The following is a 27722-nucleotide window of genomic DNA, read 5'->3' as shown; positions in this document are numbered from 1 at the left end:
CATGTGAGGAAGCGAATTGGTTGAGAAATTTGTTACATGAAATCCCTTTTTGGGAAAAACCAATTCCTCATGTGTTAATTCGTTGTGATAGCATTGCTGCTATTGGTAGAGTGAACAACCATTTTTATAATGGTAAATCCAGACCTATTCGAAGGAAACACAGTAATGCGAGATCTTATTTGAGTAATGGCATCATAACTGTGAATTATGTAAGATCTTATGATAATCTTGCGGATCCGTTAACCAAGGCCTTGGTGAGAGAGAGGGTCTGGAATATATCGAGAGGGATGGGTTTGAAGCCTATAAAATAATAAACCTTGTATGAGGATACCCAACTTAGGGACCAGAGATCGTGTAACTAGGTTCAATGGGAAGAACGAATCATATGGTGGTTGTAAAAATGCACTCCTTAATATTTAGTTATTCATCTCTATGATGTAAGTGCATTTATCCTGTAATGTTGGAGGGTTGAGTTTTTATACTCTTAATGAAACTCTGTAACTCTTGTTGAGTGGGATGTTTAAATTATAGGAATATCCTTGACAGATTTCGCCTATGTGAGCATGAAAGTGGGGCCGCTTTCTATGAGAACAAGGCTTAATCTCAAATATACTCATGAAAATTGGGATAATCACAAGGCCGTAATGCGCTAGCTATTAAAAGCTCATGTCAACACCTGGATTATTATATGTGAGCAGTAATACTTTATTTCCCCTAAGCGGTCATAGTTCAAGTCTGAGACCACTACTGACTCTGGAGTAGAGGTTGCTATTTTACTAATGAAGGTTCAATGCAGAGCACACCTTCATGATGTATACTAGTCTATCTTTGTTTGATAATCTCTCTTTCCTTGTTGATATTAAAATGAGTGGGGAATTGTTAGACCATTTTAATATCTTTTATTTATTTATTTATTTATATTGTTCTTGAATCTTCTTATTTTATTCATGAATCTCATCTTATTCATGTATTGAGATTCATTCCTTTGGTATCCTTTTGTTTTGTTCATGAATTAAGATTAATTAGAATTCATGAACTTGGTGATGAATTAATGTTTGGTACACTCTCCATTTTTTCTAGATTCTTGGTCATTTGTATGTCTTAGTGGCTTATAAATAGTCCATCTCATCTACTATTTTCTACATCAATTCATCAACTATTTATATACAGGAGAGATTACTAGCAAAGAATGGTGTTTTTTGGTGGAGTTTTTGGTTCACCATCTTGTGCAGAGTTGGCCTGAACCATACGACAAGTAATTGGGCTGTTGTATCCTGGAGAGGATAAGTCATAGTTTTGTAACTGCTGCACCGGTATTTGGGTTCTTCCTACCGCAGTGGGCTTGATCTCCTTAAAGAAAACGAGATATCCATGCCTCAGCCTGATCTATTTGTATCTCATTTTCTTTGTATTATTATCAATAAAATATATATTTTTTTCTGGTATTTTCACCAACAATCTCTTTTGAGATAGAGTCCATTTAAGGAGGAAAAAATCAGTTACATTAGTAAAAATGGTTTATGATGCTCTTTTGCCTCCCTCCCTCAGAGATGCTGTTATATGTTTTAAATGTTATGTTTTTACCAAATTAATTAAAATACTTATAGGAAAAGTAAACATGCATGATATCACTAATTAGTGGTGACACTAATGATGTGACAGTCGACCTTATTTTATTTTATTTTTTTGATATTTTATCCCATTAATAGTGGTACCAAATTAGTGGTACCGACTGCTGATAGGGAAAGAAAGAAACAGAATTGTGTTTGTTATCCATGTTGCAACGTGGATGTTTATGTAGTTATCGGAGCCTATTTGGGTCCGGTCAGCGGGTTAGGTATCGAGTTCGGGAAAAGCCTTCAATCGGGTCGGATATCTTCCCATACACGACCCGTTTTATATTCGTGCTAGGGTTTCGGAATCTGTATAATAAAATTTTGAACCCTAACTCTCATTTTTATCACTCAGCTTCAGTCGAACCATTGAATCTGCATATATACACAGACCTATATGCAATTAATTGTGTTTTTTGATTGAATGTTGTGGCTTGAAAGCTCCTGAGTTTTGAATTTCTGGGTTTGATTACTGTGTAAAGTTGAAGAAGAATGAAGAGTGAAATTTTGGATGAAAGCAAGTTTGATGTGAATTTGAAGTTGTGGGCAATTCGAATCCCTCGTGAACTGTGCAAGGTCGCCACTCGGATTCTAAATGGGTATGCAATGCTTTGCCATATATTCGACTCAATGTTCAATGAAACTTGTTTGTTTAGTCAGTATAGTTTAATTATGCATTATATAATCATACATGTTCAAAACATTGCCTAATATGTATATATATATGTGTGTGTGTATGTGTGTGTGTGTGTTGAATGAAATGCTCATAAATTCTTCGAGTTTTATACGATCAACTGTTTGTGCAGTTGCTGTTGTGCAAGTTCTAATTTTGATGGACATTCCACTTGGAATTGCACAAAAAGACTATGGGGATGTTGAGAAGAGATATGTTTTATCAAATAATTTGCCTTTATGTGTGTTGTAATTATATGAACTCTCTTGCGGTAATTTTTAACAAAAGTATTCGGTTCTTGGAGAGAAAGAGTTTGGGAATTAGTAAATATGGGAACATGCATTCAATCATCAAAAAAGAGGATTTGATTGAGTTTGAAATTTTTTTTTTTTGAAGTTTCATTTGTGATTACATGTGAACAAATTTCGGTCTTAAATTTATGATATAGTAAACTTTTTTAATGAATCGTATTTAGGTACCAAACTAATCAACGAGTTACCAGGATTTTTACTAATCAATTTATTTCTGGATTCACTTATGTTATGAGAGGATGTCTTTCTAATTCAAGGCCTGACTAAATGATTCAAGCTGACTGGAACGTCGTCATAGTTTTCCTCCATTAGGGGAGGGTGATTTTGAGTTGTCTTATGTTTGAGCTTTTTTTTTTTTTTGTCCCGCTTAATCATCGAGTTTTTGATTTTGTACCATCTGAATGGTAATCTTTAATTGATCTTGCAGCTTGGGTCAAGCGTACTGATGTTTATATAATTGATAAATCTTAATCACATTTTGTTGTGTGATGATTAGCTATTAATTTGAATTTGTTACTTACACCTGACCTGATTCATTAATTGCCATTGGGTTGTGCAAATATTATTTCATTTAGATTTAACTTATTCAAAATCTGTCCGTTTGTAAATCAATTAATCCAAGCATTTTGTAATATATTTTGGATCTCTCAATTTTAATGAAAGAAATTAGATTTTCATGATCGAAGTAATCTTTTTCTTGCTCCATTTTACAACCAAGTACATCTAATTATATAATTCATGAATGAGATAATTCTTAAATCACTCAATTCATATTTTTTTGGGACAACCAAACAAGACATAAGAGTTATTAACTCTCACTTCTTACCATATGTGAAGGTTTTTTGGTTTAGGAAATGGTGCAAAAACCATCTTATAAAAGCAAAAGGTTTCATCTTGCTTGCAATCTTTCTAATAAATTTCTCTTGCTTGCAATCTTTCTAATAAATTTCTTAGTAATCTCTCTGGGTAGCTCTACCCTTACAGATAATTTGTTGTGCCCACAAATTCTAATTCTTTGGTGCGACACATGAGATAATTTTAGGAAGAAGAAAAAAACTTGCCTTTTTTCATAGCTTGTTTCAACTCTCTCTCTCTCTCTCTCTCACACGCACACACACACACACACACACACTTTTTCAGCCCCCAGTTCGTGAACCAGCTGATCATTGTTCAGTGCCTTTTCATTTGTAGATACTTGCTTGACAGAGCCCGCATCAAACCCATCACTGAAGATCCAACATGTGAAAAAAACCGTTGCATGATATTATCTGAAAAGGTTCAGAATTCTGGTAAGAATCATTAAACAACTTGTGGTTACAATGCCTAAGACAAACTTTATGATGAAATGACTTCTATGGCTTGCAAAGTTGTACTTTTATTGGCCTTTTGGCTAAGGTCAAGGTTTGTTGAGTGAGTACAATGCCTTACTCACAAGTCACAATTTTCTTAAGACAAAATTGGAACTGCATGTCTATGGTACATGTGTGCCAATTGTATGCTGTTATTTATGAGGAAATAGTGAAAAATAGGAAGGTGAATGTCGTGCAAGCTTAGCCCTGCTATAGTTTGGCAGGAGGTGGTCTAATTTATATTGGTTTCATTATGAAGAATTGGCTTTCTGATGGTTCTTTTACGAAGTATTGGTGTTTATACTTCTCGGATTTTACTTGTAAAAAATAACTTTTGTCTTTTTTGTTGTCGATATCTTTGCTGCGTTTATTAATATAATTTGAGTCAAACCACTATGATCATTACACAACTATCTTCATCGGGTCCCATTGTTCCACATAGCTATCATTGTATTGGCTTTGTGATGTAAGACAAGTTTGAAGAAAACTCTCTTACAACCAATGAACCCATAGTTGAGGACATGTAATTGTGCATTGCATATGGTCACTGCTTCTATAAATTGTCTATATTCTAACCGTTATCCATTTGTTTGGGTGGTCCTTGCCAACCCCTAAAAGGGAAGAGCAAGGCTCAAGTCAGTTGGGATATAGGCATGTCTGTCTTATAATTTATATATGTTAGGCAGATGGGCCTGCCTTGTTTTTGACAAATTTATTTATTTTGGAGCAGATTTATCTGATATTCCTGGCGAAAAACTTGATGAACTAAAAGAGCTATGCAAAATTGAAGTAGTGCCCTACTCATTGACACTCGGATATTCCTATTGGGGTGCAGGTCAGTTGCACTGCTTCCAAAGTAGATTGTAGTTTTATTCGTTATTTTTTTTCCCAATTTGTTTTAAATACTTAAGTATCTGCTTAAATCAATGTTTTCAAACCCGGACCCGACCGGCCGGTCGGACCAGTTGAACCGGGAACCGGGCCTTGTTCCGGTCAACCCCCTAAACCCGGAGTGGGACCAAAACCGGGGAAAACCGGTGACCCGGACCGGGTCAAGATGGTTGGACTGGTATATATAAATATATTTTAAAATTTTGACTAAAAATTCTTATTTCAAGAGTCTCCTCTCATAAGGAAGAGTCTCATTGAAAGCTTAAGAAGATTATGAAAGTCTATTCCTATTTATAGGAAAAGATTTTTCAAAGAGAACCTACAAAATTCTATGTGGGATTCAATCAAATTATTTGAAACATATTGATTGGAGGGAGGGTTGAAAATTTCATTTCCCTCCAAAATTAAATCTAGCATTCAATCAATTTCTTTGGAGGGAATGTTTAAAAAAATTAATTTCTTTAAAATAAGTGATTTTTTTTAATCAATTATGACTTTATTAAATATTATTAATAAATACTATGCAACAATTTTTATTTTTATTTGATTGTTTATATATATTTTTATTTATTTATAATTTATAGTTATATTTTTTTAATTATATAATATTAATTATAACGTCACGGTTCGACCGCTTTGACCCGACAGTTGAACTGGTGACCCGTCCACCCGGTCCCTTTTCCAGTTCGCTCACCGGTCCGGTTTTGAAAACATTGGCTTAAATTAAAAAACTTCTACCTTAGTCATAATGGAGTCCATTTTATTATTTATCAATATATTGCCTATGAGTCGTTTGTGCACATGGTGTGAACAAATAATTTTGTCTACAATAGTTGGTCCAGTTAAAGAAAGTAAGAAAATTGTCCTGATGGGACCAATGGTTGAATTGTAGTACTGTCTTGCAAATTTATGAATAACATTGATCTACATAAACAAAATTTTGCAAACGTCTTCTTTATTATATTGTCAAGTAAAATTTATAAAACCACAAAGTTACAATCTATGAAGCATGAATACTCCAATAATATTGTCATACGAGTACCGGGTACTTACCCGATACAGGTGTGCATACCTTTATGATTGCACGTGTACTGGGTATGTGAAATACGTATCTGGTATGCGAAATACTTTGGTTATGGCTCGGGTATAGCATGGGTATGGCTCAAGTATGGATGGGTACATTATGGGTACTTTATGGACACGTCATGGAAAAAAAATGTAAATTTGTTAAAATTTAGGGGTATTGAAACAATTAAATTGTGCCTATTTTTGGAAACTTCAATAATATAGGATATTTTTGCAATTATAAAGAATATTTATAATAAAAAAACTCTTTTTTTTTTACCATTGCAACAATACTTCAATTATTTTTTGCATTTGATTTTTAATTGTTATATATTATGTATTACTACAAATTATAAAAATATATATATATATATTTTGGACGTACCCAATTGTACCCGTATCCTACTTTTTAAAGGTTTAATGTACATTAGATTCTATGGACAACTGCATCATGTTCTATATTGAATCTTCTTTAGTCATGATGTTTGAGTTGCGCTCAGATCTTAGTTCTTTACATTGCCTTGTGGCTGACTCCAAAACTGGTTGTTTTGATTATAGATCATGTGTTGAAGCAGATTCTGCCACCTGGACTTGAGGTACCTTCATCTTTTGAAACAATAGTTAAGTATTCTAATTATGTTGTTGTTCTTTTGGTAGTTACTTCCTTTTTCCCTTTATTTTTTGCATCAGTTAACAAGGATGATTCTGAAAATGCCTTTCTTTCTGTACCGTTCTGTGTGACATTCCACTTGCAACTTCCTTCACTTGCCTTGTATTCTTGTTAGAGATTCTACATTTTTAGTTTTGTGGGGAACTTCTACTAATGATGAATGAATTGGCAACACTACCAAATGATGCAGGTCATATTGCTCATCTGAATATCACCGACGAACTGCTTCCTTACAAAGACGTTATCGCGAAGGTTATCTATGATGTATGTCTAAATTTTTTTAGCCTTGATGCATATCTTGATTCTCTGTTGACCTATTTAATAATTATCACAAAGGGATCATCCCATTTTAATGTAAGCTTACCCAGAAAGAGTCTCAATTTTGAGTTAAAAAGCCATACTTTTTGGCCGAGTTCAAAGGATTTTCTATTAATGTGCTTATCATGGAATTCCTTTAGTCCAAGTTTTAAAAAATTTCGAACTCTCATATGCATCATTGTGAATTTCCTCCAACTCATTGAGTTGCAATTTCCGATTGAGCCCAGTCGCGGCCATATCGAAGTTAAACTTCTTTATGGTCCACAACGCTCGATGCTCATGTTCAACTGAGAGGTGGCAAGCTTTGTCAAATACCGCCCTATATGGTGACATCCCAATGAGTGTTTTATAAGTAGTGCGGTAGGCCCATAATGCATCAATCAAATGTTTTGACCAATCTTTCCTATCTGGCCTCACCGTTTTCTCTATTATATGCTTTACCTCCCCATTAGATACCTCTACTTGGCCACTAGTTTGAGGGTGGTAGGGTGTGCCAACTTTATGAGTGATAGAGTATTTCTTAACTATTGCCTCAAAGAGCCGATTACAAAAATGTGTACCCTGGTCACTTATTATGGCTTTAGGAAACCTAAAACGACTAAAGATATTTTCATGCAAAAATTTTATCACTACTTTATGGTCGTTTGTTCGGGTAGCTATCGCCTTTACCCACTTAGAAACATAATCTACTGCCAAGAGAATATACTCAAAACCGAATGACAATGAGAAAGGATCCATAAAATTAATCCCCCAAACATCAAAGATCTCTACCACAAGAATAAGGGACATTGGTATCATATTACAACGAGATATCGAACCCATTTGCTGACAACGCATACAAGTTCTACAAAATTGATGGGTATCTTTAAAAATGATGGGCCAATAAAACCCGCTTTGTAAAACCTTAGCGGCCGTTTTATGTCCACTAAAATGACCGCCACATGTAGAAGAATGACAAAATGTAAGAATGCTATGCACCTCACTCTCCGGCACACACCAACAGATCACTTGGTTGGAGTAATATTTAAATAACTCCGGATCCTCCCAAAAATAATACTTGACCTGCGAAAAGAATCGGTCTTTGTCTTGTTTAGACCAATTTTTAGGAATTTGCTTAATGGCCAAATAATTCACAATATGTGCAAACCACGGGGGGCTCGCTCCTGACACCACAAGAAGTTGTTCGTCCGGGAACGAATCATGCAAAGTTAAAGGGTCACTAGTATACTCAATAAGGACTTGGGAGAGGTGATCCGCCACCACATTCTCAAATCCTTTCGTATCTCGGATCTATAGGTCAAATTCTTGAAGTAACAAAATCCATCTAATCAACCTAGGTTTAGTTTCTTTCTTGGATAATAAATACTGCAAAGCGGCATGATCAGTGAAGACTATGACTTTGAAACCTAAGAGATAGGACCAGAATTTATCTAAGGCAAAGACTACAGCTAGCAACTCTTTCTCGGTGGTAGTGTAATTCAATTGTGCATCCGAAAGAGTGCGACTAGCATAGTATATAGCATAGGGTGCCCTATTGACCCTTTGGCCCAACACAGCCCGGACAACATAATCTGAAGCATCGCAAATGATATCAAAGCGAAGCGACCAATCCGGTGATTTCATGATTGGGGTGGTAGCAAGGGCCTCAGTGTGTCAAAGGCTTTCAAACATGCCTCATCAAAGATAAAAGGTGCGTTCTTAGCAAGTAAACTACACAAATGACAGGATATTTTACTAAAGCCTTTGATGAACCTACGGTAAAAACTTGCATACCCTAAGAAATATTAGACTTGACGCATAGAAGTGGGTGGAGGAAGGCCTATAATGAGGTCAACTTTAGCTTTGTCTATCTCTACACCTCGAAGGGACACAATGTGTCCCAACACTATACCCTCACGAACCATAAAATGACTCCTCCCAACTCAAAACCAAGTTTGCCTCAGTACATCGTTCTAACACTCTAGTCAAATTTTTAAGGCATTCCTCAAAAGACGGTCCAAACACTGAAAAATCATCCATGAAAACCTCCAGAAATTTCTCCACCATATCGGAGAAAATAGCCATCATTCACCGTTGATAAGTCACAAATGCATTACATAGCCCAAAGGGCATGCACTTGTAAGCAAAAGTGTCAAGAGAGCAAATGAACGTGGTCTTTTTTTGGTCAGCGGGGTACACTAGGACTTGATTATATCATGAGTAGCCATCAAGAAAACAATAAAAACCTTGCCTCGCAAACCTTTCAAGAATTTGATCAATAAATGGCAAAGGAAAATGGTCATTCCTAGTCATGGAATTCAATCTCCTATAATCAATACACACTCGCCACCCAGTAGTGGTTCATGTGGGGACTAACTCTCCTTGCTCATTCTCTACAATAGTGATGTCCGTTTTCTTGGGCACCACTTGTGTGGGACTCACCCACTTGCTATCCGAGATGGGGTATATAATACCCGCATCTAATAATTTCAACACCTCTTTCTTCATAACCTCTTTCATGTTGGGATTAAGCCTCCGTTGCATTTCACGAGAAAGTTTGGCGTCCTCCTCTAGATGTATATGATGCATGCACACGGAGGGATCTATCCCTTTCAAATCAGCCACCGACCACCCTATAGCACTCCGATGTGCCACAAGAACACTCATTAATTGACTTTCTTGCTCTGTAGTTAAGTCAGATGCAATGATAACCGATAAAGTATCTTGAGGCCCTAAAAATGCATACTTGAGTGTGGTCGGGAGTGGTTTCAACTCAAGTGTTGGTGGTGTGACTAAGGATGGTATGGCAGGCTCTCTAGACAGAGGAGCAAAGGACTCAAACCGGGCTTTCCGCGAAGGAAAATCTGGTGTAGAAAAAAAATTAAGGCATTTACCTCGTCAACTGACCCGTCAATATCAAAATTTTCAAACCCAAAATGAGCTAGACAAGTCTCTAGAGGGTCCTCTACAAGAATGGAGGGTGAAGCCTCCTCCACAATCCCATCCACAAATAAACACTCCTCTCTTTCATGGGGTTGTTGAGATGCTTAGAAAACATTGAGTTTCACTTGCATATTTCCAAATGAAACATCCATAACCCCGGTATGACAATTTATGCATGCATTGGCCGTAGCCAAGAAAGGTCGGCCTAAAATCATCGGGATTTGTTTCCTAGAGCTTGCTACCAGTTCCATATCTAAAACCACAAAATCAACAGGGAAATAATACCTATCGACATTTACTAGCACATCCTCAATCATGCCATGTGGCACCTTAAGGGACCGGTCAGCCAACTGGAGTGTAACAGTAGTGGGCTTCAACTCGCCAAGCCCAAATTCTTCGTACACAGAATACAGCAACAAATTGACGCTAGCCTCTAAATCTAACAAGGCCCTATCAACGAAATGATCCCCTATAATGCATGCAATGGTTGGGGCACCAGGGTCTGAAGCTTAGGGGGTGTCACTCAATAAAATGGAGCTTACTTGCTCCATGAGTACGACCTTTTGGGACACGTGTGTCCTAGATTTACACTTTTGCGTATAAAGGTCCTTCAAAAATTTAGCATAGTAGAGTACTTGCTTAATCGCCTCCAACAAGGGGAGGTTGATTTTAAGTTGTTTAAAAACCTCCATCATCGCTCCCCTAGATGCCGCCTTCTTATTAAAAAGGGACAGTGTATCAAGGCATTGGGGAAAGGGTGCCTTAGATACATGTGAAGTACTAGGGATTAAGTCATCCTCCACCCTTCTTAGCCCTAGTTGTTTCAGATGCAACTGGCCGAGGCTACTCTCTCCCACTTCTCAAAGTGATCACCACTTGCACTTGCTCATGGTGCTTTCCATTCTCATTCGACCCCTCTGCCCCATATTGACCCTTAGGGTTGGTCACAGTCTGACTCGGTAATTTTTCCTCCTCTCTCTTATTCATGTTATTAGCCATTTGACCTAATTGGGCCTCTAGCTTGGCAATAGAGTATGGGAGTGAACTACTGGTGCTAACCCCTTAAGTTTTGAGAGAACTCCCTTAAGTTTTGAGAGAACTTCCAGCACCTAAGTCTTAAAGGCAGAGTTGTCTTAAGGAACAGGCGGGGGTTGTGGTTGCCAGTAAGGTTGTGTGGGTCGGTAGGAAGATTGGTTGGCAAAATTATTAAAATTCTACCTTGGTGGTGGAAGATTGTAAGAAGTGCCTTGTGAAGGAGGTCTCCATGAAAAATTTTGGTGATTTCTCCATCCCGGATTGTATGTGTTGGAATATTCCATTACCTGGGTTGGAAAATCCTTGAGTCGCATTCACATGCTCTTGGACTAATTCTGGAAATTGTGATGCCGAAGGGCACTCACTCAAGTCTTGAGCAGGGCTTGCACAAATAGCACATGCCTCATGAAATTGAGGCTGATCTTGCTGTGTAGGGGCATGTCCCGCAGATAATAATTGGTCCGTTTTGTAGGACAATGCCTCTACTTGTTGGGCTAACTCTAGGTTTTGCCTTACCTCATAAATGCCCCATCTTTTCGGGGCTCCAACTATCGGTTGCCGGACTTGACGGGTTGCGGAGGCATGGTAGAGGGAATTATCACTTAAGGGAGGTTTAGGGATAGTTTAATAGAGATTCATTGTTCATCCTTTAAATAAATAAAATTTGGGTAGCCAAGAAGACGACCACCGCACGTGCGGTCATCTCCGATGCACGTGCAGCCCAACAAAAAAAAAAAACAAAAACAAAAACAAAAATACTAATACTAAACTTTTCTAATTCTTTTTATTTCATAGGTTGTTTATTTATTTATTTAGTTGTTTATTTATTTATTTATTCTATTATTTTATTCATTACTTGTTAGTTTAATTCATTACTTGTTAGTGTAGTTCGTTTTTATTTGTTTAGTCATTAGTTATTTAAATAAAGTGTTAATGTGTTTTATTATACCATAGTTAGGTAACTAGTTTAATTTACATGCATATATCTAGTTTAGTTCATTTTTTATTTTATTTTATTTTAGGTTTCATTGATTACAAAAAAGAAAAGAAAAGAAAAAGAAAAATGATGAGAATTACATATGGTACATCAGTGGGTAGACTTGTGCTTTAATATTTTACTTTATTCTTATGCTAGTTCCACGGGTATATGTGTATGTTTTTGGTGTGTGCAGGACATGAGTCGACGAATATCCACCTAGGTCTCCAAAAGGTTAGAGGTTCGTTCTCCTCGGCGCCATAGCCGCCACCATCACCACCATTCTCGCCACCATCACCGGTTGAGTTGCCACGACCAGAGTGGGCTTCACGCCCGCTTCACAAGCTCACACAGTTCAACATCAACTATTTTCAGAATGACCCAGTCACCTATTGGGCCGTTGAGCAACTCCACCTCCGACAACAGTTGGGCCTTTGCACCGTTACGGTGCCCACTTATCCTCGTCTGGTACGGCTCTTCTACTAGAATATGTACGAGTCGCTCACTAGTGCAGGACTTATGTCCATTATTAATGGCCACATCGTCAGCATCACATAATCCATGATTGCCTGAGTGTTAGGTTTCTTTGTCAAGCCGGATGACCAGCCCTTCCCGGAAGTTGAGGGTTAACAACCCATACACCGCCTCATCCAAGAGTACTTCCCGGGGGCCCACGGTAACGCAAGTTGCACGTGTATGCACCGGAGCAAGTTGCCTGGCCGCTTATTATTCATGGACTCAGTGATACATATGAATGCCCTTCCACTTGGGCATAAAGTTGAGCACCGAATGGAGTTTGCCCGGGTCTTACATGGTTACCAACATGGCTATTAGGTACTGCTTGAGCACGTGATCTGGATGCATATGCATAAATTTCTGCAGGAGGCCGTTCAGCCTCAATCTATGTAGAATCTAATTTTGTTAAAGTCCACCTACTCTCCACCTACTTCACCCACTTAAACCTACTCCACTAAACCTAACCCACTACACCACTACCACCTCACCTACTCCACTAAACCTAACCCACTACACCACTACCACCTCCACTTCACCTACTCCTTACCTACTACACACTCACCCTCTTCTATATATAGGAATCATGAATCATTGTAATAAATACACAAAAACATCAATCAATAATACATAAATTCTTACATGGTATCAGAGCAAGGTTAAAGATCTTGGTGTTCTTCGCCTTCCGGCGGGCGGCAACCTTGCCTTGACCGCCCGCCGGATCTCAACCAATTCAAACCTCTCTCTTCCTCTGTGTCTCTGGCAGCTCAGTTGAATTCTTTAAAATCACCACCTTCTGTCCTTGATCTCTTGTTACCTGAGAACAAACCCGATTCTCCAAGACCGCTATTTTTGCCATCCGCACAACTAGATTGCGCATCGTCTTCATAATCGAAGCATTTTTGGGGTTTAACAGAGCTTGCAGCAGTGTTCATGAGTGGTGGCACATCATAACCTCCATCAAACAGAGCATACAGAGTCATCATACTGGGCGAATGTCCAGTGCTTGCTTCTTCGCCATCTTCAGAATAATCGCCATCGCCGTACTCATCATCAGAGTACAGCAATGCATTGAGCTCTTCGGTGTCTTCGTGCATCTCACTGCCCATATCATCTCCATGATTTTCATTACCCTCATCAGTCAAAATGGGCCCAGGGGAATGAATGGTATCTCTTCTGGTTCCTAGCTCTATCTTATTCCAATCATAACCATTTTAAACTATTTTCCATCCACCACCATCATCATAAACAAATATGCATTGTGTTTATTATCATTCCTCACCCATGTGATCCACTCTACCCAAAACAAATAAAATAAATAAATAAATCAGCAAATGCATTGAACCTCTCGGGCCACCCAATTCACTATTCTTATTATTATTATATATATATACTTTTCCATTTTAATATATTTTCCATCCACCACCATCATCATATTTTTTTTTTCTCTTTTTCTTCTTTCCACCGCCCCACTTTTCCTGTACCTCAACTTTTTATCTTTTCTTAAAAAAAAAAAAAAAAAAAAAAAAAACCTTCTATTTATTCCATCTAATTCTTCTGCTCCGTCTTGTCCCTTCACGCCATTTGGATTTGCACAATACACTCATTTTATTCATCTCGGGATCAACCCCGATCACCATTTTACAACAACAACAACAACAACACAACAACCACACCCACAGTGGGATTTTTCTCTACTCCGCCGCCGGTCTTTTCTTCTTGCCTCCGTCCTGGGCGGCCCTTGCCGGTATTGCCTCCATGTTTCCCACTCCACTGGGCATGATCACTACTCCCTGCTCCTCCACTGCAGCATATGGCGGCCCTCCAAATCGGAACATAACGGTGGCCTTCCGCTTCAGCTCCTTATTTTCCGCCTTTAGCACACTAATCTCTGCTCGCGCATCCTTATACATGCGTTAGAGCAGAGCCAGCTGGGAGTTTAACTGTTGCACCTCATTTGTCCTGCTCTGCAGCCGGTGCGACAAATTTGTGACCGCAGTCATGGTTTCCACGCATGACTTCAGAGTATACTGATTGGCCTCAATATCAGTTTGCACCACCATTTTTTGCTCCACCGACCGCATCGAAAAGTTCAACGGAGCAAAACCAGAGGTGTTTGGTTGAGGTTCACTGGCCACCGCACCAGTTATTTCTCTTGTGGACTCGTTCAGGTCTGGAAAGAGCGTGAGTAGACCACGGGAAGAGGAGGCCATGTTCTGGGTAGCTGGACGGGAAGAAGAGGCCATGTTTTTGGGTTACTGTGTGTTTCAGCGAAGGCAGCGATTTCCGACTGGTACTTTCAGAGAAGGATTGGCAACAGAGTGTTACAGAGTATCTCTCTCAGAACACAAAGGGTTTTTCAAAGGATTTTCGCAGGTTTTTTTGTCTCAGACAACGAAGAATTTTTTTCAGAGTTTTTTAGCGGGTTTTCTGCCTCAGCCTCAGCCTCCGCTTCGATTTATAAAGACCTTGACGAAGAGGCAGACACGCGCATCATGAGTCGCTCGGCGCTCGCCGACAACTTGGCACGCCTTTTGATGGCACGTCTTTTTATGGATTGGGCACGCCTTTTGATGGCACGCCTTTTTATAGATTGGGCACGCCTTTTGATGGCACGCCTTTTGAAAGATTGGGCACACCTTTTGAGGGTGCGACTTTTTAAGGGTCCGACAAGACTCTGTAAACTGTCCCGACATTGATTCCGGTTAGCTCCTTCATGGGTCCGACAAGACTCTGTAAACTGTCCCGACATTAATTCCGGTTAGCTCCTTTATGGGTCCGACAAGACTCTGTAAACTGTCCCGACATTGATTCCGGTTAGTTTCTACAAGGGTCCAGCAAGACTCCGTAAACTGTCACAACAATTGTCACAACAGTGTCTGTTACAACGGTCCGACATGACCCCGTAAACTGTCTTCTACATCGGTCCGACATGACCCCATAAACTGTCTTCTACATCGGTCTGACACGACCACACAGTGTCTGCTACAACGGTCCGACATGACCCCATAAACTGTCTTCTACATCGGTCTGACACCGCCATCCAGTGTCCTCTACACCGTTATGACACCACCATACAGTGTCCTCTACATGGTTATGACACCCCCATACAGTGTCCTCTACAACGTTATGACACCACCATCCAGTGTCTTCACCAATGGTCTGACACGACCATACAGTGTCTCTTATCCTCTTTTATTTTTATGTATTTTCTTGTTTTGTTACTCTCTCCAAACTCAAGTTGGTTAGTTCCTATTCCCCTTGAGTTTGCGGGGGGCTGTTAAAATCCACCTACTCTCCACCTACTTCACCCACTTAAACCTACTCCACTAAACCTAACCCACTACACCACTACCACCTCACCTACTCCACTAAACCTAACCCACTACACCACTACCACCTCCACTTCACCTACTCCTTACCTACTACACACTCACCCTCTTCTATATATAGGAATCATGAATCATTGTAATAAATACACAAAAACATCAATCAATAATACATAAATTCTTACAAATTTGACCCTTGCCATTTGCCAACCTGCTCACAGTTCTCTTCGAGCTGAACGGCCTCCCAATTGATCCGACTAAGGAAATCGACTCTGCTTATCCGACTTTCGGGCAGTGGGAATGGTAGCATAGCTTATCCCGCATCCCGCAACAAGTTGATGCCCTGGTTGATGAGGCCCATGACCCCATGCCCGACCAACCACCTCCTCCTGCCTCTCTTATGCCTCCCCATGTGAACCCATTATACATAACTCACGAAGAGTACTTATAGCTTCAGCACTCTGCAGATCAGGTTTACAGTACTCTTCACGATCACCACCAGAGCCTCATGGGGTTGCGCATAGATTTTCAGGCGCATCGGGACTATGCTTAGGCGGCTTTCGACCAGCTCAATGCCTGCCAGCTCGACATTCAGCAGTCAGTTGCCTCATTGTACACTGACTTTTATACATATCAAAAGTCGAGCTAGCAGCGTTTTGACCAGCTCGGCGCCCGGGTTCAGGACGAAGCGTTCAAGACGCGGTCATTGATGAATGCCTTGTTTGCCCAGCATTTCCTCCCACCGCCACCACCAGATTCTCAGTAGTACCAGACTATTCTTTTTTCTGTCTCTTTTATTTGTTTCTCTTTCTCTTTTTTTAAAAAAAAAAAATGCGTGCGCGTGTTGCTATTTGCCTACCTGGATGTGCCCCTATAATATCTGGTAATATTCTCTTTTTCCTATTTACTTCGCATCTGCTTCCATTGAGGACAATGTCATATTCAAGTTGGGAGATGAGAGTATTTTTTTTTGTGCATTTCTATTTGGCTCATAATTCATGCTTATACCTACTTCACTTGATTGCATTACTTCAGTTAATGTTGACTTGTTGCTAGTAGGGTGATGAAATTTGCATATGTTAATTGGGGAGCATAGTAGACTTATATGAAAAGGGTTTATAGGGTAAACACCCGCATGTGATGTTTGCACTAGGATAGTTGTTTGTGGTTGTGGTATTAGTACACTTATTTCGAGTATGCCTTGATTCATATGAACACACTATCATAGTGGTGACCTCTCTATTATAATCCCTGGTGTACGTCATTGATAATTACTATTGTTACAGGAAAGAATAAATGACTAGCCTTGATTCTCAAAATAAATCAAAAAAAAAAAACAGAGGAAAAAAAAAAACAAACAAACAGTGGACTCGCTTGGGTTCGTAGCCTCTTTAACTCGAGTTATTAAGCCTGTAGGGTGTCTCTATACTTAGTGCCTTAAAACCGTCTGGTTTGAGAGTCATTGGCCCAATACTTGTTGCATGGGTTAATTAGAAAGCTTAAGGGACTTAGACATTGCACAGTTAAGGAAAAATAATGAAAATGACTTGTTCAGATCCGTAGCCTTTTCAACTCGAGTTGGGAGTATCATTTTTGGAAACCCTCACGAGACTTTACTCGTCCACTTGAGATAACTTTGTGGTTTAAAAGCTTGTTGCATACGGTAAATGTAACCGTTCTTTCCACGAAAGAGAAGATAGTTAGATTTTGTTTAAGTTTATTTTTCTTTCTTTATTCTTTGTTTGAGGACTAGCAATTTATAAGTTGGGGGATGTGATTAAGGCCGATTTGTGCAACATTGAGACCGTTAATTAGGATCTCTTAACTTTACTTGCTTGTCAAACTATGCATTTTATGCCTGTTTAATGTCAATTAAGTTTGTGCATAGTAGAAGCTTAAAATGAGCAAAAATGTAGAGAAAATTGCTTCTCGCACGTGCGGAGGCCCATTCCCACCACATGAAGAATCCACCATTTGGCGGTGAGGCTCAGTTAAGCCATAATAAAAGGTCTGAACATGTTGCCAACCAAGCATTTGGTGGTGGGGACATTGTTGGAAAAGGTCACGAAGTCTCTCCCATGTCTCATGAAATTGCTCGCCATCAATTTGAGCAAAATTGGTGATGGCTCGCCTGAGTTGGTTTGTCTTACCAATGGGAAAGTACTTCTCCAAGAACTTCTGCTGTGATTGGTCCCATGTGGTGACATAATTAGCAGGTGAGGAGTTCAGCCAATGTTTGGCTTTGTCCTTCAGTGAAAATGGGAACAGTCGCAACATTAGGGCCTCATTGGTGAAATTCTATCAGGCGAACCATCACCAATTTTGCTCAAATTGATGGCGAGCAATTTCATGAGACATGGGAGAGACTTTGTGACCTTCTCCAACAGTGTTCCCACCACCAAGTGCCTGATTGGCAACTTTTTCAGACATTTTACTATGGCTTAACTGAGCCTCACTACCAAATGGTAGATTCTTCTTGTGGTGGGAATGGGTCTCTGCACGTGCAGGAAGCAATTTTCTCTGCATTTTTGCTCATTTTATGCTCCCACTGTGTACAAACCTGATTGATATTAAACAGGCATAAAATGTATAACAAGCAAGTAAAATTAAGAGATCTTAATTAACGGCCTTAGTGTTGCATAATTTGGCTTTAATTACATACCCCAACTTACAACTTGCTAGTCCTCAAGTAAGGAATGAAGAAAGAAAAATAAACTTAAACAAAATCTAACTATCTCCTCTTTCGTAGGAAGAATAGTTGCATTTAGTGTATGCAACAAGTCTTTAAACCACAAAGTTACCTAAATGGACGAGTAAAGTCTCGTGAGGGTTTCCAAAAATGATACCCACAAATATGAACATGTTCACATCTATCCAACAACAATCAATCACACCATACCACTCAAGAATTAACTATTGTGCCACTACAGTGCAATATTCAAGCATGATGAGTCATTGAAAGCATAGTAATCAAGCATGAAGGAATCTATTGAGTAGAGACCACAATTCAGTATTACACAAATCAAGTTCTATATATTTGTGAATGCTAGTAGAACACATTATCAGTAATCTCGATGTAACATACAATCTCCATAACTAGTTAACTCACCATTATAATAGCCCAATGTAACTCATAATAACTCCTAACAAATACAGACAAGATTTAAAGAGGCTACGAATCCAAACGAATCCCAAGTGTATTTTTTTTTTTTTTAATTGATTTATTTTGAGAATCAAGGCTAGTCATTTATTCTTTCCTGCAACACTAGCAATTATCAATGATGTACACTAGGGATTATAATAGAGAGGTCACCACTATGATAGTGTGTTCATATGAATCAAGGCATACTCATGATAAGTGTACTAATACCACAACCACAAACAACTATCCTAGTGCAAACATCACATGCGAGTGTTTACCCAATAAACCCTTTTCATATAAGTCTACTATGTTCCCCAATTAACATATGCAAATATCATCACCCTACTAGCAACAAGTCAACATCAACTGAAGTAATGCAATCAAGTGAAGTAGGTATAAGCATGAATTATGAGCCAAACAAGAATACACAAAAGAAAATACCCTCATCCCCCAACTTGAATATAACATTGTCCTCAATGGAAACAGATGCGAAGTAAATAGGAAAAACAGAATATTACCAGATATTGTAAGGGCACATCCAGGTTGGCAAATAGCATCACACGCACACACTTTTTTTTTTTTTTTGAAAAGAGAAACAAATAAAAGAGAAAGAAAAAGATAGTCTGGTACTATTGAGAATCCGGTGGTGGCAGTAGGGGGAAATGATAGGCAAACAAGGCATTCATTAATGACCGCGTCTCGAACGCTTCGTTCTGAACCCAGGCGCCAGTTGGTCAAACACTGTTGGCTCGACTCTCGATATGTATAAAAGTCAGTGTGCAGTGAGGCAACTAATTGCTGAATGTCGAGCTAGCGGGCGCTGAGCTGGTCGAAAGTCACTTGAGCATAGTCTTGATGCACCTGAAAATCCGTGCACAACCCTATGAGGATCTGGTGGTGATCGTGAAGAGTACTGTGAACCTGATCCACAAAGTGCTACAACTGTAAGTACTCCTCGCGAGTCATGTATAGTAGATCCGCTTGGGGAGGCAAGAGGTGGTCGGTCAGTCATGGGACTCATCAATCGGGGCACCAACTTGTTGCAGGATGCGGGATAATCTATGCTGCCATTCCTGCTGCCCGAAAGTCGGATAAGCAGTGTCGATCTTCTCAGTCGGACCAATTGGGAGGTTGTTCAGCTCGAAGAGAAGTGTGAGCAAGCTGGCAAATGGCAAGCGCCAAGTCGGGTTTTGCATAGGTTGAGGCTGAACGGTCTCCTGCAGAAATTTGTGCATATGTATCCAGATTACGTGCTCAAGCGGCACTTGATAACCATGTAGGATCCGGACAAACTCCATTCGGCGCTCAGCTTTATGCCCAAGTGGAAGGGCATTCTTATGTGTCACTGAGTCAATGAATAATATGCCAGGCAACTTGCTCCGGCACAAACACGTGTAAGCGACACAGTAGGCCCTCGGGAAGTACTTTGGATGAGGCTGTGTATGGGTTGTCGACCCTCAACTTCCGAGAAGGGCTGGTCGTCCGACTTGGCAAAGAAACCTAACACTTAGGCAATCATGGATTTTGTGATGCTGACGATGTGGCCATCAATAATGGACAGAAGTCCTGCACTAGTGAGCAACTCATACATGTTCTGGTAGAAGAGCTGTACTAAACGAGGATAAGTGGGCGTCGTAACAGTACAAAGGCCCAACTCTTGCCGGAGGTGGAGTTGCTCAATAGCCTAGGAGATGACTGGGTCATTCTGAAAATAGTTGAATTGTGTGAGCTTGTGAAGCGGGCGTGAAGCCCAATCCGGTCGTGGCAACTCAACCGGTGGTGGTGACAGCGGTGGAGCCAAGGAGGACGAATCTCTGGCCATTTTGGAGGCCCAGGTGGATATCCTCCGACTAATGTCCTTCACACACCAAAAACATACACATATGCCCGTGAAACCAGCATGAGAATAAAGTAAGATATTAAAGCACAAGTCTTCCCACTGATGCACCACATGCAATTCTCATCATTTTTTTTTTTTTTTTTGTAATAAATGAAACTTAAAATAAAATTAAAGTAGACCAAATTCCTTAGAATAGTGGTAAGTCCAGGTATTGATCCACAGAGACAAACGGTAAATTAAATTAATTTAATTGTTAAATTCTTAATTCAATTTTGATTACAAAGATGATGATTCATAAACTAGGAATAACTAAAAGATTAAACTAAGCAATTATAAGTAAAATTGGAATTTACTGATTTTTGATAAAAACCTAGGATAATGAATTCACCACTAGTTACATAAATAAGGCTTCAATTTGAGACTCAATTATGCTACGGTTCGAACTGAATAATACTTTGCAACTACAAGCTCAAAGCATTTATCAAGAAAATTAACACGTTTAATGTATAGGCACGAATCATCTCAAGTAGTACGGGTCGTTCACTCTAAATTAAGATAGCAACACGACTCGTCCCTCGTAGTATGGCTCGTCTTATACCTTAAATATGAAAAAATAGAAAATTATTGTATGGAAAGCATTCAACAGAAAGAAGAATACTTGAAGAAATAATGGAAAATTGTATTTAAAAATTTCTTGAGAACCATACAATTGTTCAAACCATTACATAAAAGAAAACTAGAAAGAAAATCTATTTACTTGGCTAGGGTTTCATCAAAACCCTGGAAAGGGGAGCCTAACTACTCATGGAGGTGTGGGAAGAGGTGGAGGGAAAAGAAGCCACCATGGGAGACATTCAAACTTCAAGTTCTTTTTTTTTTTCCAAACCCTAGCCTCTGTCTCTTTGAAAATTAATCAGAACCCTAATCCAGTCTTTCCTTCTGCCTTTTATATCTCCAGCTTTTCCCCACATTCAAAACATCAGGCGCGCTCCTTGAGGTACAGCTGCACGTGCGGGAAATTCCACCACACATGCGGCGAGGTTCCGCACATGTGGGAATGGGCCTTCGCACATGCAATTTCCTTAGGCTCTGTTTGGCTGCGATGGATGGGCTGCACGTGCGGGAAGCATTTTTCTCTACAATTTCTGCATTTTTGCTCATTTTATGCTCCCACTGTGTCCAACCTGATTGACATTAAACATGCATAAAATGTATAATTTGATAGGCAAGTAGGGTTAAGAGATCCTAAGTATCGGCTCCATTGTTGTACAATTCAGCCTTAATTACATCCCCCAACTTACAACTTGGTAGTCCTCAAGTAAGGAATAAAGAAAGATAAACAAAATTTAGCTACCTCCTCTTTCGTGGGAAAAACGATTGCATTTAGCATATGTAACAAGCTTTTAAACCACAAAATTACCCCAAGTGGACGAATATAGTCTCGTGAGGGTTTCCATAAATGATACCCACAAACATTAACATATTCGCATCTGCCCAACAACAATTAATCACACTACACAACTCAAGAATTAATTTATTTGCTACTACAATGCACAATTAAGACATGATGAGTCATTGAAGGCACATTAGACAAGCATAAAGGAATCTATTGAGCAAATATCGCAATTCAGTATTACAAAAATTAAGTTTCATGTATTTGTAAATGCTAGTAGATACATCATTAGTACCCTCAGTGTAAAGTGCAATCCATATAACTAGTTAACTGTCCACTATAATAGTGTAATTCACAATAACACCCAACATATATAGAAAAACTAAACTTGCAACCAAAATTCTCAAACTTTTTTTTTTTTTTAAAGAATTTGCAATGTCCTAATCCATTAAGTTTTCTAATCAACCCATGTAACAAGCATTGGGCCAATGACTCCCAAACCAAACGGTTTTAGGGCACTAGGTGTGAAGACACCCATACGGGCTTAATAACTCGAGCTGAAAAGGCTACAAACCCGAATAAGTCATTTTCTTTATTTTCCTTAATTGTGCAATGTTTAGGTCCCGTAAGCTTTCTAATTAACCCATGTAAAGTATTGGGTCAATGACTTCCAAACTAGACGGTTTTGAGGCACTAGGTGTAGAGACACCCCTATAGGCTTAATAACTCGAGTTAAAGAGGTTATGAACCCAAACAAGTCAAGTGTTTTTTTTTTTTTCGAGAATCAAGGATTTATTCTTTTCTGCAACCCTAGCAATTATCAATGATGTACACCAGGGATTATAATAAAGAGGTCACCGCTATGATAATGTGTTCATATGAATCAAGGCATATGCATGATGAGTGTACTAATACCACAACCACAAGCAACTATCCTAGTGCAAACATCACATGCGAGTCTTTACCCAATAAACCCTTTTCATACAAGTCTAGTTTCCACCATCTCAGTTGGTCTCCTAGGAACTCACTACAATCACAGTTAGGTGGCTATACCAGACCGTCAGATGTCGTTCGGGCACAGCTAACACAAAAGGAATTACACCTTTAAAGGATTTAAAGTCTCCTAGACACGAAACGCAATCACGCACACTACACAAAACACTATTTTTGTCTTTTGTTTTTTGTATTTTTTTGTTTTTTATTTGTTTTTAAGACAAAAACAATAGCATGCAATATATCTAAATATTTGTTAAACCAAAAACAAAAGTCTTTCCCCCTAACTTAAATGACAATGGCCTCAATGGCATATACCAAATAGGATTGACAAAAACAGTAAAAGGAAAGGGAATTAAAACACAATAAATAATACATCCCTGAAATGCAGAAAAAGATGCTCCCCAACTGGAAGGAACTATACCTGTAAAAGGGTTAGAAAATAAACACAACAAATATTATATTTTTTTTTTTGGGTTGGAATCCAAGGCTTCATGTTGATCTTCCTTTAAGTAATCTACCTCAAACCAAACTTGTTAGGTCGTACTCAGCAGTTCCATTTAAAGGTGTACTCATCTATTTGGCGCTGACACACCACACTGAAAACATACAAAAAACAAATAAAGAACTAAAACTAAAATGCTCAGGTTTCCTCCCGAGAAGAGCTAAATATATTGTGTTCAACCAAATATCAACACAAACTTATTTTTGCCTTTTCTTCCAATTTATGAGATATGGATCCCTGTAATGAAAATAAATCAACCCCTCCAATAATGCGGGACTAGGTTGTAAATGACTTGTGGGAGGATGATTAACTGAGTGGAGAAATATGTTTGTGGAAAGTAGAGTGTGTAAAGAAATCTGATGGATGGAAACAATAAGATCAAAACCTAAGATAAAATCCCACCCATGCTGATTTACTTAATCACTATAATTTTCTACAATTAAATCCCTATTAATTTTGTCCACATGAGAGGCCAAAACTATGAGGAGAGTTTTTGTCATATCTTTGGGTGCAACAGTAGGTTCAAGTGACAAAAATACTAACTCCATGTCAGTTGTTAGATCACTGGAGAGATGTGTTGTGGCTTCACTAGGTTCAATTTGCAACTCTTTTTCAAAAATCTCACAACATGCACTCTTATGAAAGTTTTGAACGAGTTGGTTAAAAGAAATCCACACCTCAACGGGGAGCATCTCAAAATTTTCAGTTGACCACATTGTGTCTACAAATTGATTTGTTTGATAGTTTAACCCATTGTAAAAGAAAGCAATGAGTTGAGTCATTTTTTAGGCATGTTGTGGACAAGCATCTACATAGCTCTTGTATTGTTCTCAACAATGGCAAAATAGCTCATCCACTTCCTGAGTAAAATTTAATATTTTTCTTTTGAGAAGAGTGAGATCAGATGAAGGTTGTGATTTTTTCCATTTAAAATAAGCCAACATATTTACCCAATTCAGGGCTGCAAGAATGGTGCCCGTGCATACACCACTCTCTCACACACACACACACACACACACACACTAGGTTCCTACTCTTGTGCACTAAGTTATGAAAGCAAAATACGAAAGGAGAAAAATACTCACAACGCTTTACTTATCTTGCGGGTGCTTGATGTGTAGACTGTTGTCTCCAATCTCCAATCTCCACTTGAGCTTTCTATGTTTAGCACTTTGATGCTTTGTTTGCGAGTATTTGCTTCTTCTTTTTTAACACTTTAGTGCTGTGATTTGTTTTTAAAGCTCGGTTGCGCTCCGCTTGCACTTCAATGATAGCTCCACTTGCAAAAACTCTGCACACTTAGCAACACGAAAGCATAAAATCCTAAATTAAAAATTAAAATAATAATGTAACTTTAAATTAATTAGTTTCGGCAGAAGTCCCTGGCAACGGCGCCAAACTTTGATAGGTCGTTTCACACACCAAATATAAACACTAAACTATAACAAATTCCTTAGAATAGTGGTAAGTTCAGGTATCGATTCACTAGGACAAACGATAAATTAAACTAATTTAATTGTTAAATTCCTAATTCAATTTTGATTAAAAAGATGATGATTCATAAACTAGTAATAACTAAAATAAACTAAAATATTAAACTAAGCAATTATAAATAAAATTAGAATTTATTGATTTTTGAAAAAAACCTAGGGTAATGAATTCACCACTAGTTACATAAATAAGACTTCAATTTGAGACTCAGTTATGTTATGGTTCGAACTAAATAATATTTCGCAACTACAAACTCAAAGCATTTATAAAGAAAATTAACACGTTCAATGTATAGACACGAACCATCTCAAGTAGTACGAGTCGTTCACTCTAAACTAGAGTAGCAACACGACTCGTCCCTCGTAGTATGGCTCGTCTTATACCTTAAACATGAAAGAATAGAAAACTATTGTATAGAAAGCATTCAACAATCACAAAAAAAAGAATACTTGAAGAAATAATGAAAAATTGTATTTGAAAACTTCTTGAGAACCATACAATTGTTCAAACTATTGCATAAAAGAAAACCAAAAAGAAAACCTATTTGCTTGGCTAGGGTTTCATCAAAACCCTAGAAAACTTCAAGTTCTTTTTTTTTTTTTTCCAAACCCTAGCCTCTCTCTTTGAAAATTAATCAGAACCCTAATCCAATCTTTCCTTCTGCTTTTTATATCTCCAGCTTTTCCCCACATTCAGAACATCTGGCACGCTTCCCGAGGTACGGCCGCACGTGCAGGAAATTCCACCGCACGTGTGGGAATGGGCCTCCGCACGTGCAATTTCCTTAGGCTTTGTTTGGCTGCGATGGATGGGCCGCACGTACGGGAATAGTCCTTAGCACATGCGGGAAGCATTTTTATCTACAATTTCTACATTTTTGCTCATCTTATGCTCCCATTGTATCCAACCTGATTGACATTAAATAGGCATAAAATATATAATTTGACAGGCAAGTAGGGTTAAGAGATCCTAATTATCAGCCTCAATGTTGTACAATTCGCCCTCAATCGCTGGCATATTTGAAATTTGGGACTATGCAGTTGTTTGTGCCAAAGTAATGGTGTTCCTTTCATTAGCTTCTGAAGTTCATATTTTGTTATTTATAGTTTAAGAAGATTTTTCTTCAAATAATTTAAAGTTGGATTTCGCCTGTTAAAGTTGTTTATTTCTAATTGCATCTAATCTAAAAAATTTATGGTGAGATAGATATTCACTTGTCCTTATTTCAAATGAATGTTGGCAAAGCAGTTCTTGCTTTGAGTTGCCAGTTCTTCAAAAGTTTAAATTCTTGTTCAACCATGAGTCTCAATCACTTCAACTGATTCTTTTCTTGTTCGTTTGGGTCTTTCATGCTGTTCCCACATTTGAATACTACTGGTGCTTGCATGACTTAAATACTCTATTTTCCTTGGAGAGATATTTATGCATCGCCTTTTTGCTTCATCTTTTTTTGTCTTTGACCTTGTTTTTCTGTTCATATTGCTTGGTCCTAGTTCAGGGATGTGAGGGACATTAAAATTCAAGAAGTCTTTAGGATGCAAATAAAGAAAACAAGAGTGTTGGGGTCATCAAAGGGTTGGTTGGGGGTGGTAACAGTTCAAGAACAGTGTTGATTGCAATCTATATATATATATTTGCAATATTTTGAGTGTTGAAAAACGATTCCCACATTTTGTTTCCAAATATCCATCTTCGCCAATTTGGTCTTCATTATTTTATATATACTTTTCTTTTCTTTTTTGTCCAGAAAAATCATCCCAGGATCAAAACAGTTGTTAATAAAGTTGGATCTATTACCAATGAGTTCCGTGTGCCAAAGTTTGAGGTACTGACAGGAATAGATGACATGGTTACTGAAGTGAAGCAATATGGTGCAACATTTAAGCTTGATTACAGCTTGGTCTATTGGAATTCAAGATTGGAACATGAACATATAAGGCTGGTTTCTCAGTTCCAAGCAGGGGAGACCATTTGTGACATGTTTGCTGGTATTGGTCCGTTTGCTATTCCAGCTGCACAGAAAGGATGCCTGGTGTATGCAAATGATTTAAATCCAGATAGCGTTCGTTATTTGGAGATTAATGCAGAGATTAACAAGGTCAATGATCTAGTCTGTGCATACAATATGGATGCAAGGAAATTCATACGTCAATTGATGGCGGTACCTGCGTCTGAGGTTGATAAAAAATCTGATGTTCCCATTCTTGAAGCTCCGGCGAAATGCTGCGTACAGGCAAATGGGGGAAAGGAATCTCAGGACATAAAGCTGGCAGGTACGATGTTTGAGGTGGTTGTTAGAATCTTTCAATTGACGATTCGATATGAGTTTTAACCAAAACGATTTGATTCGTACTGTTGAATCTTAAATTGAGTGAATCTTACGATTCAATTGCAATTCAGTATGATTCTCTACGATTTAGTGCTATTCAGTTTTGTGTGCATAATGCATGAAACGTTATTTTTGCAAAATAAAAAAGGAGATCAGTTAATTATATTGATATATGTGGTTTTATATGTATATATTTAGTTATACTAATATTTATTTCATTTTAAATGCCATGTCTGCATTTTTATATGTATCACATATATGAAATTATATATTATGTTAAACAAGTGAATTTTACAATTCATGATTCACTATTTTATCAAAAAGATTCACAATTCGATTCGCAATTTGACAACAATACCATTCC

At 38.5% G+C, this 27722-nt stretch overlaps 1 protein-coding gene across 11 annotated transcripts in view; it reads left to right on the top strand.

Annotated features, from left to right (window-relative positions):
- Positions 1–1734: 1734 nt before the first annotated feature.
- LOC114318708 (S-adenosyl-L-methionine-dependent methyltransferases superfamily protein) overlaps positions 1735–27722 on the top strand; it is a 28807-nt gene continuing 2819 nt past the window's right edge. For 3 of the 11 annotated variants that reach the window (XM_028265647.2, XM_028265646.2, XM_028265645.2), the window contains exons 1-7: positions 1735–2212; positions 3789–3886; positions 4677–4781; positions 6461–6523; positions 6763–6836; positions 21606–21764; positions 26777–27302. In XM_028265647.2, coding sequence (XP_028121448.2) covers positions 2106–2212; positions 3789–3886; positions 4677–4781; positions 6461–6523; positions 6763–6836; positions 21606–21764; positions 26777–27302 — 1132 coding nt within the window. In that variant the 5' untranslated portion in view covers positions 1735–2105. Of the gene's footprint in view, positions 2213–2419; positions 3887–4676; positions 4782–6460; positions 6524–6762; positions 6837–21605; positions 21765–26776; positions 27303–27722 lie in introns of all 11 variants that reach the window. The other 8 variants (XM_082870327.1, XM_082870325.1, XM_028265648.2 and 5 more) reach the window with 5 other exon arrangements.

The sequence above is a fragment of the Camellia sinensis genome, chromosome 5, assembly GCF_055761805.1.
Source record: "Camellia sinensis isolate YWXY chromosome 5, ASM5576180v1, whole genome shotgun sequence".
Lineage (NCBI taxonomy): Eukaryota > Viridiplantae > Streptophyta > Magnoliopsida > Ericales > Theaceae > Camellia > Camellia sinensis.
The sequence above is the reverse complement of the archived record's forward strand: the minus strand, read 5'-3'. Positions and strand labels throughout refer to the sequence as shown.